The 17,818-nt window shown below is 39.5% G+C and overlaps 2 protein-coding genes across 4 annotated transcripts; one reads left to right on the top strand and one right to left on the bottom strand.

Annotated features, from left to right (window-relative positions):
- Nucleotides 1-543: 543 nt before the first annotated feature.
- Nucleotides 544-8,131, top strand: LOC105044044 (protein EARLY-RESPONSIVE TO DEHYDRATION 7, chloroplastic). Of its 3 annotated transcripts, none has more exons than XM_029264229.2 (5): nucleotides 601-1,663; nucleotides 2,690-2,856; nucleotides 6,153-6,237; nucleotides 6,751-6,969; nucleotides 7,882-8,131. In XM_029264229.2, the coding sequence occupies exons 1-4, from the start codon at nucleotides 651-653 to the stop codon at nucleotides 6,938-6,940; spliced, it is 1,455 nt and encodes a 484-aa protein (XP_029120062.1). In that variant the 5' UTR covers nucleotides 601-650; the 3' UTR covers nucleotides 6,941-6,969; nucleotides 7,882-8,131. The 3 variants fall into 3 exon arrangements, with proteins under 3 accessions (XP_029120063.1, XP_029120062.1, XP_073111563.1); XM_073255462.1 differs by lacking the exon at nucleotides 7,882-8,131 and adding an exon at nucleotides 7,505-7,815; XM_029264230.2 differs by lacking the exons at nucleotides 6,153-6,237; nucleotides 6,751-6,969; nucleotides 7,882-8,131 and adding an exon at nucleotides 2,965-6,146 and having other exon boundaries at nucleotides 544-1,663.
- Nucleotides 8,059-13,727, bottom strand: LOC105044045 (amino acid permease 4). Its single transcript, XM_010921824.4, has 8 exons — nucleotides 13,571-13,727; nucleotides 13,308-13,443; nucleotides 11,889-12,122; nucleotides 11,712-11,805; nucleotides 11,187-11,401; nucleotides 9,869-10,026; nucleotides 9,544-9,771; nucleotides 8,059-8,631 (listed from the first exon to the last, which is right to left on the bottom strand). The coding sequence occupies exons 1-8, from the start codon at nucleotides 13,616-13,618 to the stop codon at nucleotides 8,203-8,205; spliced, it is 1,542 nt and encodes a 513-aa protein (XP_010920126.1). The 5' UTR covers nucleotides 13,619-13,727; the 3' UTR covers nucleotides 8,059-8,202.
- Nucleotides 13,728-17,818: the final 4,091 nt, after the last annotated feature.

Here is a 17,818-nt window from a genome sequence, read left to right as displayed (position 1 = left end):
TATAATAATTTAAATATATGTTATAATAAAATATTATAAAGAAATGTCGTAGCAAAACCGCAAATATATATCGTTATATGATGGTACATCTGGACGGTAGGAGTTACGCAGAACAGTCCAAAAACAATAAAGCACACAGACCAAGACATATAACTCTATGTTTACCCAAAAAAATAATAAAAATATAAAACCAGCACCGAACAAGGCATTAAACTAACCAAAAGGAACTCCTCTCCCAACCGACTCGCCGCTCTCCCAGCGGCCTCCGGTCCATTTGACCAAGCTTCACTGTCCCTCCATTGGAGTTCCCGCTGGGTCCCCCTATCATCCAGTCCAACAAAGCGGAAACTTCTGGATTAAAAAAGAATAATCAGTGCACCGAACCGGTGAGAACGCCGTAAAATAGTGGCGGATCCTTCCTGTCGTCCAACCGGCAGTGACCTAATCCTCTGAGTTCCCGCTTTCTTTCCAGATCCCTCACCACACGGGCACGCGTCCCCCTCTCTCCGCGGACACGTAATTCACACGTCGCGTCTTTTCCGTTTCCCTTCGCTTCAAAGAAAGCCTCCTCCTGTTGGTAATATATAATCCTATATATCCCAGTCCACTCCAGATCCATCCAACTAGGAAATTTCTCTCTCGGAACGGCCATGGCAACCCAAGAGCGCACCTCTTCAAATTTCCGCGACTCCAAATCCCTCTACCCCCAAGTCCTCGAGTCCAACCCCGAGAGTGACTCCCCTTTCCTCTCCCACCCCAACAATCCCTCCCGCTCCCCTCTCTATCCCTCCCTCGACGACTCTCCTCCTCCTCCTCGTAATCCCAACGCCAATCCCTCCTCCTCCTTGTATCCTTCTATCGAGATGAAGGAGCTCGTCGAGAACCTCTTCCCCGACGCCGACGACGACGACCCCAAGAGCCCCGCCGCAGCCCCCACCCTCCCTCCCCCTGTCGAAGAAACCCTTCTCCGCATCCCCGGTGCCATCCTCCACCTCATCGACAAGCAGCGCAGTGTCGAGCTCGGCGTCGGCGACTTCACCGTCGTCCGCCTCCGCCAGGGCGAGAACACCGTCGCCGTCCTCGCCCGTGTCGGCCACGACCTCGTCCAGTGGCCCCTCGCCCGCGACGAGGCCGCAGTCAAGCTCGACGACTGCCACTATTTCTTCTCCCTGCACGTCCCCAAGAGCGCCGCGGCGGCGGCCGACGATGACGGCGGCGGTGATGGCTCCGAGGATCTTCTCAACTATGGCCTCACCTTTGCTTCCAAGGGGCAGGAGGGGTTGCTGAAGGAGTTGGATCGGATTCTTGAGAGCTATAGTAGCTTCTCTGTCCAGAAGGTGGAAGGGAAGGCGAAATCGGAGGTGCTGGATGGGTCGGTGGCGAAGGAGGTCACGCCGGCGGAGGTGATGGGACCGAAGAAGGAGATGATGGAGGAGAGATCGGCGGCATACTGGACGACGCTGGCACCGAATGTTGAGGATTACAGCGGGTCGGTGGCGAAGGTGATCGCCAAAGGATCGGGGCAGCTCATAAGGGGGATCTTGTGGTGCGGAGATGTGACGGTCGATCGGCTTAAATGGGGGGAGGATCTGCTAAAGAGGAGGATGGTGCCGGGCTCGAAGCAGACCGAGATCAGCAAGGATGCTCTAAAGAGGATTAAAAGGTTTGATTTTTACCTTCTCAACGTTATTTTTTCAGTTGGATTCAATGCATACTCCGGGTTTTGTGTTTCAAAGTTTTTTTTTTTTTAATGTAGCATGGACACGGAGATACGTATTCAATAATTGGACTCGGCAAGAGGGGGAAAAAAAAACACAGGGATACATAGGATAACATATAAATTTAATTAAATTATATATTTAATCTTTAAATATTTTCTATTTAATCGTTACAAAGAAAATATTACAAATATATATTTGTTGTTAAGATCTCTCAATATATATGTTTGTCGTTCAAATTTCCTAATTAATTTAAGAATATTAGCAATATAATATTTCACAAGGTTGTTTCAATGACTACATCCTTAACAAATCTTTAAAAAAGAACAAGTGCTCACTCTTAATATCAATTAGAGGAACAAACTCATTGTTGGAAAGTTCAATTCATGTGTTGTTGGAAGAGAATTCAACTCTCCAACAATCTTTGAAAGTGGCGATCAAAAGACTCTGTAAGTATTCGAGTACCCCATACGCATCTAACTAACTTGAATATGTATCTGATATAGATTTTGGAGCTGGACATGCTGTCCAACTAACACAGGTCTCGGTTGTTGTCTTTGTGTGATCTTCTGATTTGTGTTAGTTGTTGGTCTTGTTTGAGTATGTAAAAGAATTCAATTGCATAACCAACTTAGTTTTAGTACAATGCCTCACTGCCCTAAACTCGCGATCAAATTACTTACCTTGATGCCCATAGACTGCAAATTGGTCATATATTTTCGGCTTATCATCAGAAGATGTTTTTGGAAATGGGCAATGAACAACTGAAATAATTCTTGCATGGAAGACAATTTCCTCATTACATTTTTTTTTTGGATCTTTTTCCTTCTTTTTTTTCCCCAATCATTTTCAACTCTGTGTTAATAGAATATCTGACTTAGATCTTGCTTAGAATATTGAAAAGAAATTGTGTCTTCCTCTTTTGTTTTCTTCCTAGTTGTTTGTTTAATTACATGCTGATCTTTTTACAGGGTAAAGGGGGTCACAAAGATGTCAGAGAAAGTGGCAACTGGAATTCTATCTGGTGTTGTGAAGGTCTCTGGGTTTTTCACAAGCTCTGTTGTGAATTCAAAAGCAGGCAAAAAGTTCTTTAGTCTTTTGCCTGGGGAAATTGTCCTTGCTTCTCTTGATGGATTTGGTATGTTGTCACTCACTCTTCTTCACTAAGATCTCATATTACGTTCATATAATTTTTCCCCCTCGCCAGTCTACGGATTGAATTTGTAATGTTTTAATATTCATGCAGTACTTGCAGATATGTAAAATGTCTTTCTCCGGCCTCTGTATTGCATGCACCAGGCGCAATTGGACTGCGTCAAATCCCACAGTGCATAACATGCCATGCTACCCCTTGTATTTCACCAATTCCCAATTGCACGTTCTCCACCATGCATATGCTCCGCGATTTTGCCTGGTTCACTTGCACCTGGTGCATGCAATAATTTCTCCTTTCTCAGTGGTGCCCTGACTCTAAAACAAACCAAAAATATAAGCCAAATTTTATTTTAGATGAGCATATTATCAGTTACCCAATCTTATTCAACAAGCCGTATAGCATCTGGAGGCTCTTTTTTTTTTTTTGTCAATATATGATTTATCAAAGTTCAAGAATGTTTTAAATATTGCGTATCAGCATATCAATTATTAGTATTTGCAAGGAAATTTTGGGAAAGCTGGGGCTTGCCAACCGGAATGCTGGTTGACAGGGCAGGAGGCCTAGCACCTACCTTGTAGTTTCTAGCTCGTGTTTCTAGGTCACTTTGACTCTGTTATAACAGGAAATAGCTTTGCAGAGAAAGTGGTTAGTTTTGATAAAGTTAGTGACATTGATCCCTAAATGCCACAAGCCTGATTGACATATTGTAGTCGGGAGGCAGGTGTTAAGCTTATCATCTGATAAAGTAAGTCTGTGGTCATCAAAATTAGGAAAAATTTCAAAATTAACATGTTTCGGGAAAAGCATTGTCCTTAGAGACCTTACAAATGTCCTTTCTCTAATATCGAAACCTGAGCACCAAGTGCTGAACAAATAATATCTTAAATGTTCATGTATAAGGAAGTGCCGTCTGTCAAGCTATCCATATTTTCTGTTTCTGCTTCTGCTTCTCCTTCACCTTCTTCTTCTTCTCCTCCTAAATTTTGAATACGATGCTTATGCTGTCAGTGAGGTTCAAATCCTGGGCCTGTCCTAAGTTGAGAGGGATACAGACCAGCTGGACTTAGGCTGATTGGCATATAAGTTAAATTTGGGCACATGGTGGCCCTATTGTAGGTTAATATTCACTTAGGCCTCATTCCTTTCCCACAAAAATGCTTTTTCCTTTGGGAGCACATAATTTGAAACATGAATCTAAATTTTAAGAGAGAGCTTGATATTCTTTTTTTCAAGCATCTTATTTTTCTAGCTGATCACAATTTGGAATCATCTTAGGTTGTCACCTGGTCCTAGAGTGACATACCATGGTTGGATCCTATGTTGGTAATGAAGGTGTCAGATTTTGCAGTATTAGGTGATTGTGAAATACTCAAGGATTTGTCTCCCGGTGGGATGGCGGCGACATTGGACCATCTGAAGTGTTGGGATGAGGTGCTGTCCCAAGCATCAGGATGGGATAGAATGGGATACAGACCAGGGATGGGATGAGATATCCACCATCCCAAGTGTTAGGATGCAACGTATCCCATGCCATGGGAAAATCATGATGAACTTCTCCCATGGGAATGCTAAAGTTATTTTAGTAGCTTTTCTTGTACCAGATACATTCTTCTAGAGGAAAAAAAAGAACTTTGGTGAAAATGAAGCCTCATACTATAGGAACCATAATGTTAGAAGAAATCATAAGAAGCCAGAGAATGTGTGTGAAAAGTACATGGGGAAACTTGATGGTGGGGTGTCAATAACCAAAAAAATGACTCACCATGAAATATTTTGCCTTGAAGTATTATAAAGTCATAAAACAAGACAAGATTAGTTGATCTAGCAAACAAGACAACTATGCATTACATGTTACCTATGTGCAATGCCAACATTTATTCTTCGAAAAGGTGGACGATTGACGAAAAAGACTAGTGAAGAAATGGGGAAAGCCATTGTCTAAGTTTGTTAATTGTGAATGTGTTGATTTGACAGGATATGATAATTGAAGTAGGAATTTCTTATCTGAAATAGGGATGAGAGTAGGATCTGCATGATTACATGATGCAATACCAGTAGAGATAGCCAACATTTTGACTGTTATAAGGTACTATACAGCATTTCAGTGCCTGAGTCTATGTCATATAAGTGGAATAAAACAATTTTAAGACAATGTGCAGTTTGCAGAGAGCAACTTGTATTGTGGCATAGAGCCACAAGTGTAACTTCCTAATACTAAAGTTGATTCTAAAAGAAAGGAGTGTATCTGAATGTGTTTCTTTGATGTGGAGAAGCAGACTTTTAGTTTATATGAAAGCAGTAGAAGCATCTTTGACATATAGTGCCTTGGTTGAGTATGTTTATAATAATAGAGATGGTAGTGGGGTCCTGTGCTGCTTGATGATTGTTGTTATTCTAGCCTGAAGCAAAGGTCAACTTTAAGCTTTTGTTTTTTGGAGCTTGTAGCTTTAGTAGTCCTGCTTGAAAGGTTGATATTAGGCTCTTATTTCATTGGACTTGATGAGCTAAGGGTGGATGACTGTTACATTGGTGATTACTTAATAATGATTACTGAATGTTGATTTGTGAGATTAGAATAGAGATGCATGCTAGATTAACAGAGAGATGCTTTGGAGTAAAGCTCTGAAAATGATTGTACAAGAAAATGTATGACAAATATAAATTCAGTAGGAATTTACTTCAGATCTGGCTTGGTTAAATTGATGACCTAGAGAAATTGGACATCCATCTTTTTTTAACAATAATTTCTCAGCACACTGCACAAACGATAGTCAGTTTTTTTTTGGTTGTTAGATGAAGGGGGGCTGGGCTTGGGAGATTATAAGGTGAAAAACTGATTGTGGTGGTTTCATATCCAAATAAAAGAGCTGGGAAAGCATGGGACCACAAAACAAAAGTGGGTATTATGATGCTCAAGTTTCCTGCCCATTCTAGTTGTCTGTCAGCGTTCTTTTCGTTCTGTTTAGATTCTAGCTTCTGAAATACATAAAATGTTTATTATATCTACTATCTATCTGTTAAGAGCCTTGCTACTGTGCAAGTGGATATTTTATCCTAAAGTTTTGCTGGAAGAGGACTGTGAGTATCATAATCTCTCTTTGATTTGAAACGAAAGTATGCCCTTTCCAGCGTTTCTTGGCCTGTTAGTTCGTAGAATTGCATAGAGTTTTTGTGTTTTCTTTCCTTTTTGCACCAAGCGTTGTTTTCTTTGGAATGATGTTGTAGCTTCTTAGCAGCTATCTAACATTACTGGTCGGTTGTTTTCTGTATGTGAACAGAGAAGATTTGTGATGCTGTTGAAGTGGCTGGTAAGAATGTCTTGCAAACATCATCAGTTGTAACTACAGGAGTTGTATCACACAGGTAAATTGATTTAGATGTTCATCTATTTGGCTTTTTACGTGTGTATAAAGGAGATGAGATTTAGTGTTCTTCCAGTGATGGCACCTGGTGTAAAATCTGTGGTTTCCACCACGTGTCCTGGAATTCATGTTCTTTTAGATATTATGGCTTTTTAGGTGTTCATGACACATCAAGGAAATATTTAACTAATTAGAGAGGCTGATAGACAGTTTAGATCGTGTGCCATTTCAGCTTGCCCTTGGTAGGCTGCACTTGGAGGTTTTCAAATTAAATAACGAGTGATTCAGAAATTTGACTTTAGGAGATATTCCATTGCCAAAAGAAGAAAACAGATATTTGCCATTAAATAAAGAAATCAGGATTTTATAGTACATCCAAAACCATCGTTTTTGACATTTCAGAACTAAATTTGATCTTTTTTGGTTAACCTTGTTTCCAAAGTGCTTGTTGATGACTCGATCGAGTTGAAAATAATCGAGAGTAGCATTAAAGACTTGTTGGTCGTTCTTACAGGTATGGTGATCAAGCAGCTGAGGTCACAAACGAAGGCCTTGATGCTGCAGGGCATGCTATTGGAACTGCATGGGCTGTCTTCAAGATACGGAAAGCTCTCAACCCCAAGAGTGCCGTTAAACCAACAAGTCTGGCCAAGTCTGCTGTTAAAGCAGCAGCTGCTGATCTGAAGGCCAAGAAGGGCAAGTAGGGAAGGAGGCGGCATGTTACAGAAACGCAGTATGTCTACTTTTTATGCCCTTTGGTTGCTTTATTTATTTTTGTACATCTCCAGACTTCCCTCCCGGCAGACGGAGGGTGGTCGTATATTTAGATTGACTTGATGCATGGTGATTGCATTTGTTCTTTTTCAGTGAAGTAGTGCGTCAATGTATGTACTCTTCTTACCTCATCTTTTCTGTGTAATGAGATGTGTACAAGTTTGATTTGGGTGAAATCTTATGCCTTTTTCCCCGCGGCTACTCTTTATGGACTGTGAAAGTGAAGAAAAAACAAAAATCACGGACAATTGTTAACGTATCATCCATGATGTCTGCCTATACATCATTTGGTTTGTTACACTTTCTCAGTCAGTTTTATTTTATCCTATTCTCTTGCTTTACTGATGTTGGGACCAAATGGATCCGTTCGGCGAAGATCCAAATGGATCGAGCTGCTCCATGCCGTCTGGTTCCGATTTCTCTCGTAATCTTGTGAGAGGTCTTATGTTTGATTCATATGAGAAGTACATCTAATTTATTTCTGGGTGCAACAGATGTGGTTATAGCGTTGATAGGCTTTTTGGTGGTTATGGTTTGCGGAACCAAAAAAGAGTCACACATGGATGAAATGCAGGGTCAAAAGTTTTAAGCTATGGTGCAATAGGGTTACTAGATTGTAAAGGACTGCTTGTGTCCACCGTCTACTGATGTCAGACTCCATCTATTTTTACACAATTACTGGCTAATGATATATGCATACCACTCTCTATGGAGGTATCAAATGTAAGCCAATAGTATATCTGATCATTGGATGGCATTTTATGCGGTCAATCATATTGGATTTATATTGTGGGATTCTTTGATATGTTTCTATTCAATCAACCTTTTCAATCTCGAGATGTTTTTCATCTAATTTAGCTAATCTTGTTAGATGGGAACCGGTATGTCAGAAGCACCTGGGATCAAGGGATGAAATCACCTTTTCATATTGATCCGGGAGCAGGGAAGGGGCGGTTAATTCCCCCAATTTTCTCCTGGATTCTCAACTTCGCAAGTTCCGACTAGCATGGAAGATATCTAATGCAAAAGATGATCAAAAGACATCTAATACAGTCTGAGAATAGATGTTTCTTATTCTCACATATTGGCGGATATTACAAAAGACATCTGAGTAAACATTACGTCATATGCTTCAAACGCGTGGCAAGGAAAGCGATCCTGGACCGATCCAGACTTGGCGGCCGACTAATGATCAGTAGGTGGCCTTGAAAGGCCGGTAGGACTTGAGGTCAAGGACGACACCGGCCACCGACCCACAGGCGGCGGCGACGGACACCACCAAGCACGTGAAGCTGAGCAGGCGGAGGCCCACCCACGGCGCACTCCATCGCCGGATTTTCTTCTGCGCGATGTACATCTCGACGGGGAAGTAGACGGTGAGGGGCCAGAAGCCCAAGGCGCCGAGGATGCCGACGACGTCGTTGAAGAAAGGCATGAGCATGGAGATGGTGGTGGTCACCACCACAAAGATCGTCCGCCAGATCACCCGGAAGAGATTGAGCTTGTAGGTGGTTTCCATGACGGGGATGCGGGCCTCATACTCGCGGCTGACGAACTCGCTCTTGGGCCATCGCTGTGCGCTCCACTTCTCCACGAAGGCGAACAGAGGCTGGCAATACACCTATATTTGTCGCAGGGGTGTTCAGTTACCCTTAGCTATTGATTTGATAAAAAAATAAAAGAAAAGAAAAGAAAAGAAAGGGCAATAGCAGGAAACACCAGAAGAAATAGAGTGCTTTTCAATCCTCTTCATTTAAGAAAAATTTTGAGAATCCATACGGACGTTTATTCAGTCTCATATCTGTTATTAGCTGAGAAGGTTTTGAATATTTATTATTTATATAGAACCAAAAAATTCAGATAATACCTATTGCTTCATTTTTGTGCAGGTTCTGAATTATGGTAAATGGTGTCAAAATTAATTCAATCTATAATTTATATAAATTAGAGAATATTGTAGGATAGATGATTATAGACTGATCGTAGTGTTTAAAAAGATCTTGAATATCATTTTAGGATCTAAAAATTTAAATAATATTTTTAGATTAATTTTTTTAAATGAGATTTTAAATTATTACAAGAATGACACGAGGCTGCATAATCATTTCATAAAAACTATATTTTGGCACTTTGTCTTGCAAAGATTTACCCATGTTAAATACCGGAGATAAAATCTCTCGAGGTTCACGCATGAAACATCCAACGAAGTGCTAATATTAGTGCGTTGTACCCATTGGGCTGTAGCACATTTTGGCATGTAAAAAATGGAACACAAACCAGCGGAACTCTTCGTCATAGTAGCTCCAGTTATACTGACATGGGTTCTCTATAATTTAAGATATGGATTATCAGTTGGCCTCTTAAATTTTAAGATACAAATTTCGACAATCCAAGGTAATATAGGGATAATTGGTTGCTGCAGCTAGCCTGGTTGCAGTTTAAGCCTTAGTCCTAGAAATTAAGTACATTACTAGCAACAGGAAATTTTTTAGAGCTAGCCAGTTGATCAAAAGACTTGCGACGCAATTAATACCTGATAAGCTCCAACAAGGTGGACAACAATTGCGAGGTTAGCAATATCAAGAAGCCAATAGGGGTTGTAGAATCCAAAACCAGTAAGCAGATTGCCAGGTGCATCATCTCCGAAGGCAGCATAGCCCATGCACCCACATAGGAGATAGAATAGGGTGGTGACGGCGATGCTCAGGAGGGTGGCTTTCCTCATTGTTTTGTTCTCGGCTGGTGGTGATTTAAGTGTATCCTGCGGCAAATCAAATGGTTAAAGCATATCTAAGAAGATATATAGCGGCCGGTCGTAACTATCAAAGACCTTATAATAATTCTACAAAAATACGTACCTGGATTTCGATGAGGATGATAGAGTAGGAGTAAGCAAAGGCAATATCTCCAAGTGCTTGCAGGTTTCTCCACACCTTTTGGGTGGGAGTTACAGTTCCCGCTTTGGTCACCGTCCCAATGCTGATACCCATTAGACTACCACGGAACCTTCCATTCTCTGCATGCCAACATTGAAAGTAGTTTTATTACGTCATATACACATGCTTTTTTTTTCCCTACCTTTTTTGATAAGAATACTCATGCTATTATTAGCTTGACTTCTGTATATAGTGCAAGCATGCAGGATGACTGCTCATCCTCGATTGAGTTTACATATAGATACCATTGTAAGCCTAACTGCAGTCATATGTACAAGAATATCAACATATGTAGATGCATGTGTGTCTGTGTGTGTGTGTGTAGATATATATATAAGCATGTATGTATGTAGGTATGTATGTATGCATGCATATGTGTTTGTAGATATTGGAAATGTTTGAATGTGTAATGCTAGAGGATGCTTGTTCAGCCCCTGTCGTCACATGGCATCAGGGACACGGTGGAATATATACTAGTTTGATACATATATAGGGATTTAGTTGAATCATATAAGTTGCCACATCAGTACCATTCGTGCATGCATGCCTGAGTAATTTTTTGTATGACTCATGGATGCCCTAAGTTATTTTCTTATTTTGCTTAATATATGTTGGTTTAAGTTGCAGTTTGGCTATGCGTTCCATTTGCTATGCATGCTACTTGGCACATACATATGACGGCTTGTTGAGTTCCAGCCATCTGGGGCCAAGCCTGTCCAAATAAAGAGTGTGATTTTTTGAGCATGTTGATGTTGGCCTAAAGTGAATCTGTTCGTGCTGGTTGGTGCTTTTTTGCGGGGGGACCATGATACCTAAGTAACCCTATATATTGGAGTGGGATCAATATGATATATATACCTCCAGAATAATATGTACATTGGAGTGGGGCCACGACACCCAAGTAACACTATATTCCTGTCGTGTCGCTGCTCTTATCAGTATTTTGGGCTTTAAGTGAAGAGGAGTGTCCCACCACTTGGGTGGGTGGGCACATTCCGGAGGGATAAGTGAGAAATCCCTTTCACTTTAATATTATCCATGGAGGGATAAGTGAGGAATCCCCTTCACTTTAATAGCATCCATGAACGGATTAGTGAGAAATCCCTTTCACTTTAATCACATCCATCTTTTTCCAATAATGAAAAGCAATAGTTCTTCACTATTTCAGTAATATGAATAGAACCCTCTAGTCTTACATTCCATGTAGAGTAAAAATCTTATATGAAGCCATGGCACGTACCTGCAACTTTACCAATGCCTAAACTAAGCCCGACAGTGGAATAGGTGAAGGACATGACTGCAGCCACAATGGAGAGCCACCAAATTTGATCGAAGTCCGGAATCTGAGAGAATATCACCTCCATGATACCAAAGATGATCATGTACATGTTACTTGATATGTGACATGGATCCTTCCCCCCACTAGCATGGAAGCAATTGGACCTCTTTATTGCCCTGCATATATCCATCGCATCACAATCAACAAATTTTTCATGATAGGTCAATATACGCCATGCTATACCGAGCCAAAAGGTATGAAATATCCCATACCATATCAATTTGATATTGATACATGATATAGAGGTGTACCAATATTTGGTATGTCAAATCGGTCTTAACAGGATGTATGACACAATAACAGGATGACATTGATACAGAGTCTAACACCAAGATGACGTAGCTTGTGATAGATCAATCTAACTTTAGAACATTTATATCAAATTTTACTCTAATTAGGACCTAATCTAAATAGAGGAGAACTCACGTCATACTTATTGAAGCTGCAATAGTGTACCCAATGGCCACACCGAAAAGGTTCACATATTGAATAGCTCCACAAATTTTAACCTTTGCTCCCCCTGCCACATATGTCTTATTAAGATGATGAAGGAGCTGGTAAACTTATCAACTGGTAATTATGGAGTAATATCATATGCCATACCTAAGTTGGCTCCGACGGCATCCATGTATGTATAGTTTCTCTTACCAGTGACTGGATCACCAATTCTATAACAATCGGAGAGAAGATTGGAGGTGTAGTAGATCACAAATGCGAAAAGGATCATGACAGCAGGTCCTGCGATCCAGCCTAGCTGCCCAATGGCCCATGCAAGTGATAAGACTCCTGAGCCTATAACGGCTGTGATAATGTGTGAAGATGCAGTCCAAACGGTACCTGTTCAAATGTAAAGACCAATCATCTCCAATATCTCAGGGTAATTAAACATTTTGGGAATTTAACAAGGTAAAATTATCGCTATGCATGAATAAATACACTCTTATATATGCTTGTTATACGCACACCATGTCCACTTCTTTGCTAGCTTCTATATATTGGTCTTGTGTAGCGGTTGGGTATCGAATTTTGAGTTATATGAATCCCATATATGGTGAATATATTGGTAAGGGTCTTGCCAAACCTCATACTCTTGTCAACAAACATACAAAAACCTCATTGTGTTAGGTTTGTGGTCAATTGAACCATGATAGTTCAAATAGCCGGCAGACCAGAGACCAAAAGTTAAAGTTGCCAATTGCCACTTAATGTATGCCCAAGGATACTTTGTCAAACGTATATAATATGGAGGAATTAATCAAGCCGATCGGTACATAGTACTCCTTTTGATTTCTGTGATTTGCTTGCAGGGTGAGTGGTTGGGGCATCATGCTAGCATATATTATGATCTTTGGTGCAATTCAGCTTTAGGGATCTGTTTTACAGCATACTCCAAGTTGTCTATGAGTCTAACTGTTACAGCTAGAGTTCTTTTTGGCATTTGATTTATTCTAGTGGAGGTTCAAGTTTGGCAAAAATAACTATAGATTGAGTTAATAGTATGGTAGCTATATTTTGGAGAAACATAATGGAAATGCCACCTTTCAGGTTCTAACCCAAAATCTGTCCTGGTATACATCACTTGATATATCAAAATGGAAATTAATTGCTAGTCCCAAGCACGTCAAAGGATATAACATTATTAAATATTGCATAGACATGACAAAATGATAACAAATTCACAGGTTGCTCAATTACTGCAACCTGACCTATGACTAAAACAGCTATAAGTTAAAGTTGCAAACTGAAGCTACCTTTTTATTTTGATTGTAAATTAACTGAAGTTACTTTCATGAGACTAAAACTCGAGTGTAGTTGAAGTTGTTTAATATGAATTTCCTTCAAGTCTAGCTCCATGCAACTTAAGTTAACATCTCTAGTGACTAACAAGAAACAAGGTTGCGACCTTGGTCACGCTTATATATGCTTGTGGATATATATTTATGGTTGTGGGGGGTGGGGGGCGGGAGGGTGTGAGAGAGAGAGAGAACATATATTATATTGTTGTTCGTTAAAACTAATTACCAGTTCTCTTGAGACGGCCATCATCATCAAACAACTTGGAATATTCTGGCCGAGCACTGGTGGCTTCAATGTCCTTGAGGGGTTTGGGTTGGGTCTCCACTTGAAGATACGCCCTTACATCACGATTCTCATCCAACTAAAACATTAACAAGAACAACAGCACCATCTCTTAGCAAGCAAACAACCAATTAAGGACTTGAAAGATAGGCAACTACACGAATTAAGCTCGGCTATCTAGGTTGTTAAATGATTTCATAACTTACAACACTCTCGTGGATCCTTGTTGGAAGAGTTCGGCTTCTTGGCAGCATTTTAGAGCTGAATGCAGCACACCCCACCAAAATATAATATGAGCAAAAGGAAAAGAAAAGAGAGAGGAAAGCTCCAAATAGAGAGGAACAAAGGGAGCAAAGGTGGTGGATATTGCCCGATGAGGAAGGAGCCTTTTATACGGGGGATAATGGTGGAAACCAGTCAGTTCCTCATAGATATCATGGGAAGTGGAAGCTTTGTAGGGTAACGCGTTAGCCATTTCACCAGTAAAAGGAGCAAACGTGTCTCACGACACCGCCTTTAAATGCCTACAAGTTTGGCCACGTAGATCATAGTACCGTTAGGTATGGGGTCATGGTGTCAATCTGAGAAAAGCTTGAGGGTACTTCGAACATTTCAGAAGAAAGTTTCTTTAGGACTGGGGCCATCCCAGGGGTCAATGAGACTGAAACGGTGTCCCTGCAATTTGAAGGTCTACCCGTCAACTCCCCTCGTGTGAGAAAATGGGTCAATTTGTGCTTGGTGACGCTTGGAAGCACGAGGAACAGGCAGGAGGTCGAAGGCACTAACATCGCAATCTCGTCCCACTCATCGAACCACGCCTACCCAGATATTGCCTCAGAATATTCTCCAAAGAACAAGTTGCAGCTTTCACCATCCGAAGGGATACGAGAGGTTGGGCTCCAACTATAAGATACTATCAAGATTAACGCTAGAATGTTGTTGAATATTCAGTTGCTAAGCAAATATTATTGGATCGGAATTGCATTTTTCTTGTACAAATATTATGGTTAAGCATCTCTAATGCCGTTCAGCTGAAAACAAATATGTTGATATCTGCGATGCACGTTAGCTTAGGCATGCATAAGTGGTTATGATTTTTCTAGATTTTTGTATTTGTTGTTGCCGTCGAGGATCAACCTGGCTCAAATCGATGAGCTGGAGTCGATAATAATAGGTAATTATGGCTTAGGAACTCTGAAAGCTAGTCAAAGAAATTGAAACAGTCGGAGAGGATTAGATCTACACTTTCAACCTCCATGAGTGCCCTGAAATACCATTAGTAAAAGAAGTCCGCTTGTCAAAAATTTTTAGATGGAGATCTTCCGATGTCTAAGTCAGTCTATCTTAATGGAATAGAAGAAATATTTTGAAAGAGATAATAAAAAGAGAAGAGAGATCAAGAAGGTAGTGACAATTTGTTCGAGATTGTGTGAGAGATGGAGGAGAGCTCCGTGAATTTAGAAGAGATTTAACCCATCTTGGGATATCACTCGGCTTGGAAGTATAACAGGCTCCCGAGTAGATCTCCATTAACGGGGGTTATCCAAGTGTATAAGTGAGAAACTTGATAGCTCAAAGGTTTCTCCAAAGACTTAGCTAGACTTTAGAGAGCTTTCAAAAACTTGCAAGTTGTTGAAAGGACTTGGGCTTCCAAAGACTTGAGAAGACTTTAGAAAGACTTATTTAGAAGGCTCTCGGAGAAGAGTATATATAGGCAGAGGCTGAAGTCCGCTATGCTAAGGATGTGTGAGAGAGGTTAAGGATAATTGCTTCGAACATTCGAGAGTTTGTTATAATCTGGTCAGATAGGAATCTTATAGTTAGAGAGGTTATTTCCACTGTTATGAGCTAGTTATCGTTGAGTGGAGTAAGATTTGAATTTTTCTGCACATCTTTCAGATAGCCATATGGCTAAAACAGGTTAGCCAAGCTGAAGAGCTTCATAGCTGGTCCATATCAGGCTCTCATTGGTTGGCAGTGTCATATCATACAAGCAATATCCAAAATATACGGCCACTCAAAGAATTATAAGAAAAAGTAATAATTATGGATAAAGATAGAAGTACATACGCATAGAAGGAATGTAGGATATAGAATAGTTTGGCTACAAAATTTGGAGATCAATAACCAAGGTTCTCCCATTAGGATAATACAAATTTTTCTTTAAGGACAATAATAAGAGTTTTGCTTAGCCTTTCAATTAAATGATGCACGAAGAATTCATATTTTGTCTTCAAGAAAACACTACCAAGATTCTACTATGCAGCCTCTTCTTGATATAAGATGGTTGCAATTGCTTGCTTAGAGCCAATTCATGATTCTAAAATTCACTAATCCAATTAAAATTAGGCGAAGTCATGTCAGAATGAAACCAGCTATCCAAAAATTTATATAAATTAGATTAGACAAAAATTAACAAAGATTTCAAATATGTGAATTATTGTTTTGGCCGGTTGACTTAGCTAATAGATTGGTAGACTGTTCCACTTAGTATTCATGCTCATTTTGTTATTATACATCAATATTGCTAAATTTTCCTATCTTCCCTTTTGATTTTGTTTTAAATTCATCTTAATCACAATCCATGATGACATTGCCTATTTAAAAAAAAAAAAACCAAACTTGAAAAGATTTATCAATTGAAGAAATTCCTCCATATGATGAATTCCCTACAAAGACTGTTGTAAATAGTGTTTTGGTCGTTGCTGTGTAGGTGGGATGGTCAGATGACATTTGTTCATCTACTCAAGATATTGTGTCACTCTACCAGAAGACACACGATGGTTGTGATCAAAGGATATCTTCTTTTTTCCATGCATGATGTCCCGCACTTTTAATGGCCGTCAAATTGATGTTTTCAAAAAAGATAGCACTCGTTCAAATCCAAGTTAGGTACCTACAAAGTTTAAGTGCCTACCGCAACTTCCCCAATGACCTTTCTTCTCATTAATAATAATAATAATAATAATAATAATTCAGTGTGCTTGTACGGGAAAAAAATGTTCCAATTTTATGAGTTTTAATATGACATTGTCAAGGAAAAAGGTTATAATTATTAATTATAAACTAATAAGGGGGATTAGACGGCCGTATGTGGCGAGTGGTGACCAGGCCTAACGAAGGCCGGCGGTCGGTTGACTTGCGGGTCCCTAATCCAAGGGTGCAGCTGGTGGGTTGTGGGAGGAAGATTCTCCCTCTATTTACTCTGGAGGAAAGTGTTATTGGCTTTTTTTTTTTGGTAAAAATGTTATTAGTTATTTGCAACCATAAAAAATTATTCACTTGGTGTATTTCATATTTACATTTTATAAATATAAGATGCCAATAATTCACATTTCATTCACATTTCATTGATGAATTAAAATAGTTGAAATTTGAGATGTTAGACTTTTTAACAACTCATGCTTCGTAATTACAAAATTAGAGTTAGGGTTAGCTACCGATATAGCTAAACATAGAGAATTTAGTTTGATTATCATGGTGTGTTTATCCTGGATGCATTGGTTTGTGTCATTTGGCCTATTTGTGCGCCAACTATCAAATTACAATTTCCAAACCCTTAGCCCAACTCTTCCAAACGAGCTAAACTTAGTACTCATGTAAAATTTCCCTTAGCCTAGTTCATAGCTTCTATTGAATGCTCTCTCCATCCATGGTCAAAATTTCATAATAATTCCAAGTATGCAAAACCTTATAATAACAATAAGCGGTCAATAACATCCTTTCATTGGCAACCATTGGTTGCTCACAAATCTGGTGAAATGGTTGAGTGCAACACATCAACAGGCAAATCTAAATCACAAAGTACCAATTGTGGATACCCTGTGAATGATTGGATGCATATTGTTTCAATATCACACACTAAATATACAATTAAATGAAAAAGTCAAAAAATTGAGAAAATGAAGTATAATTAACGTTTAGTAAGTAGCTTGACTCTGGTAGCCTTGACACATATTATGTCCTTATATATTGATGATGTACAACAAATCAAATCTTATAGGGAAGAATGTGATGCATGAGCATAGTTATCAAGCATCAAGCCCTACTCTGAGGAGAGGAGCTCTTCTCATGAAGAAATAATGTTACATAGTGCACGATGTAGTATGATGTGTTCCTATTCTTGCCGAAGCATATATATCCAAATAGAGATCTAAATATGTTGGGTTTAAGTTAGACCAAACAAATATTCAAATCCAAAACTAATAAGATAGTCAAGTCTGGAAAATGGTTTAGAAGATTTTTTTTTTTCTTATCATTTTCTGTTTGGATTCTATTCATAATTTGATACCCCATAACTCCTTAATAAATCTAAAAATGTATTTTTTGAATTGACATTTTTCTATGACATATCTTTCAGCATGATAAGATTATTATTTCAATAGTGCAATATTTTTTTTTTTAATTCGAAAGTTTCATAGCTTAAGAGAAACCAATAGTCATGATCTTTTTTT

This window comes from Elaeis guineensis, chromosome 4 (assembly GCF_000442705.2).
Source record: "Elaeis guineensis isolate ETL-2024a chromosome 4, EG11, whole genome shotgun sequence".
Classification (NCBI taxonomy): domain Eukaryota; kingdom Viridiplantae; phylum Streptophyta; class Magnoliopsida; order Arecales; family Arecaceae; genus Elaeis; species Elaeis guineensis.
The sequence above is the reverse complement of the archived record's forward strand: the minus strand, read 5'-3'. Positions and strand labels throughout refer to the sequence as shown.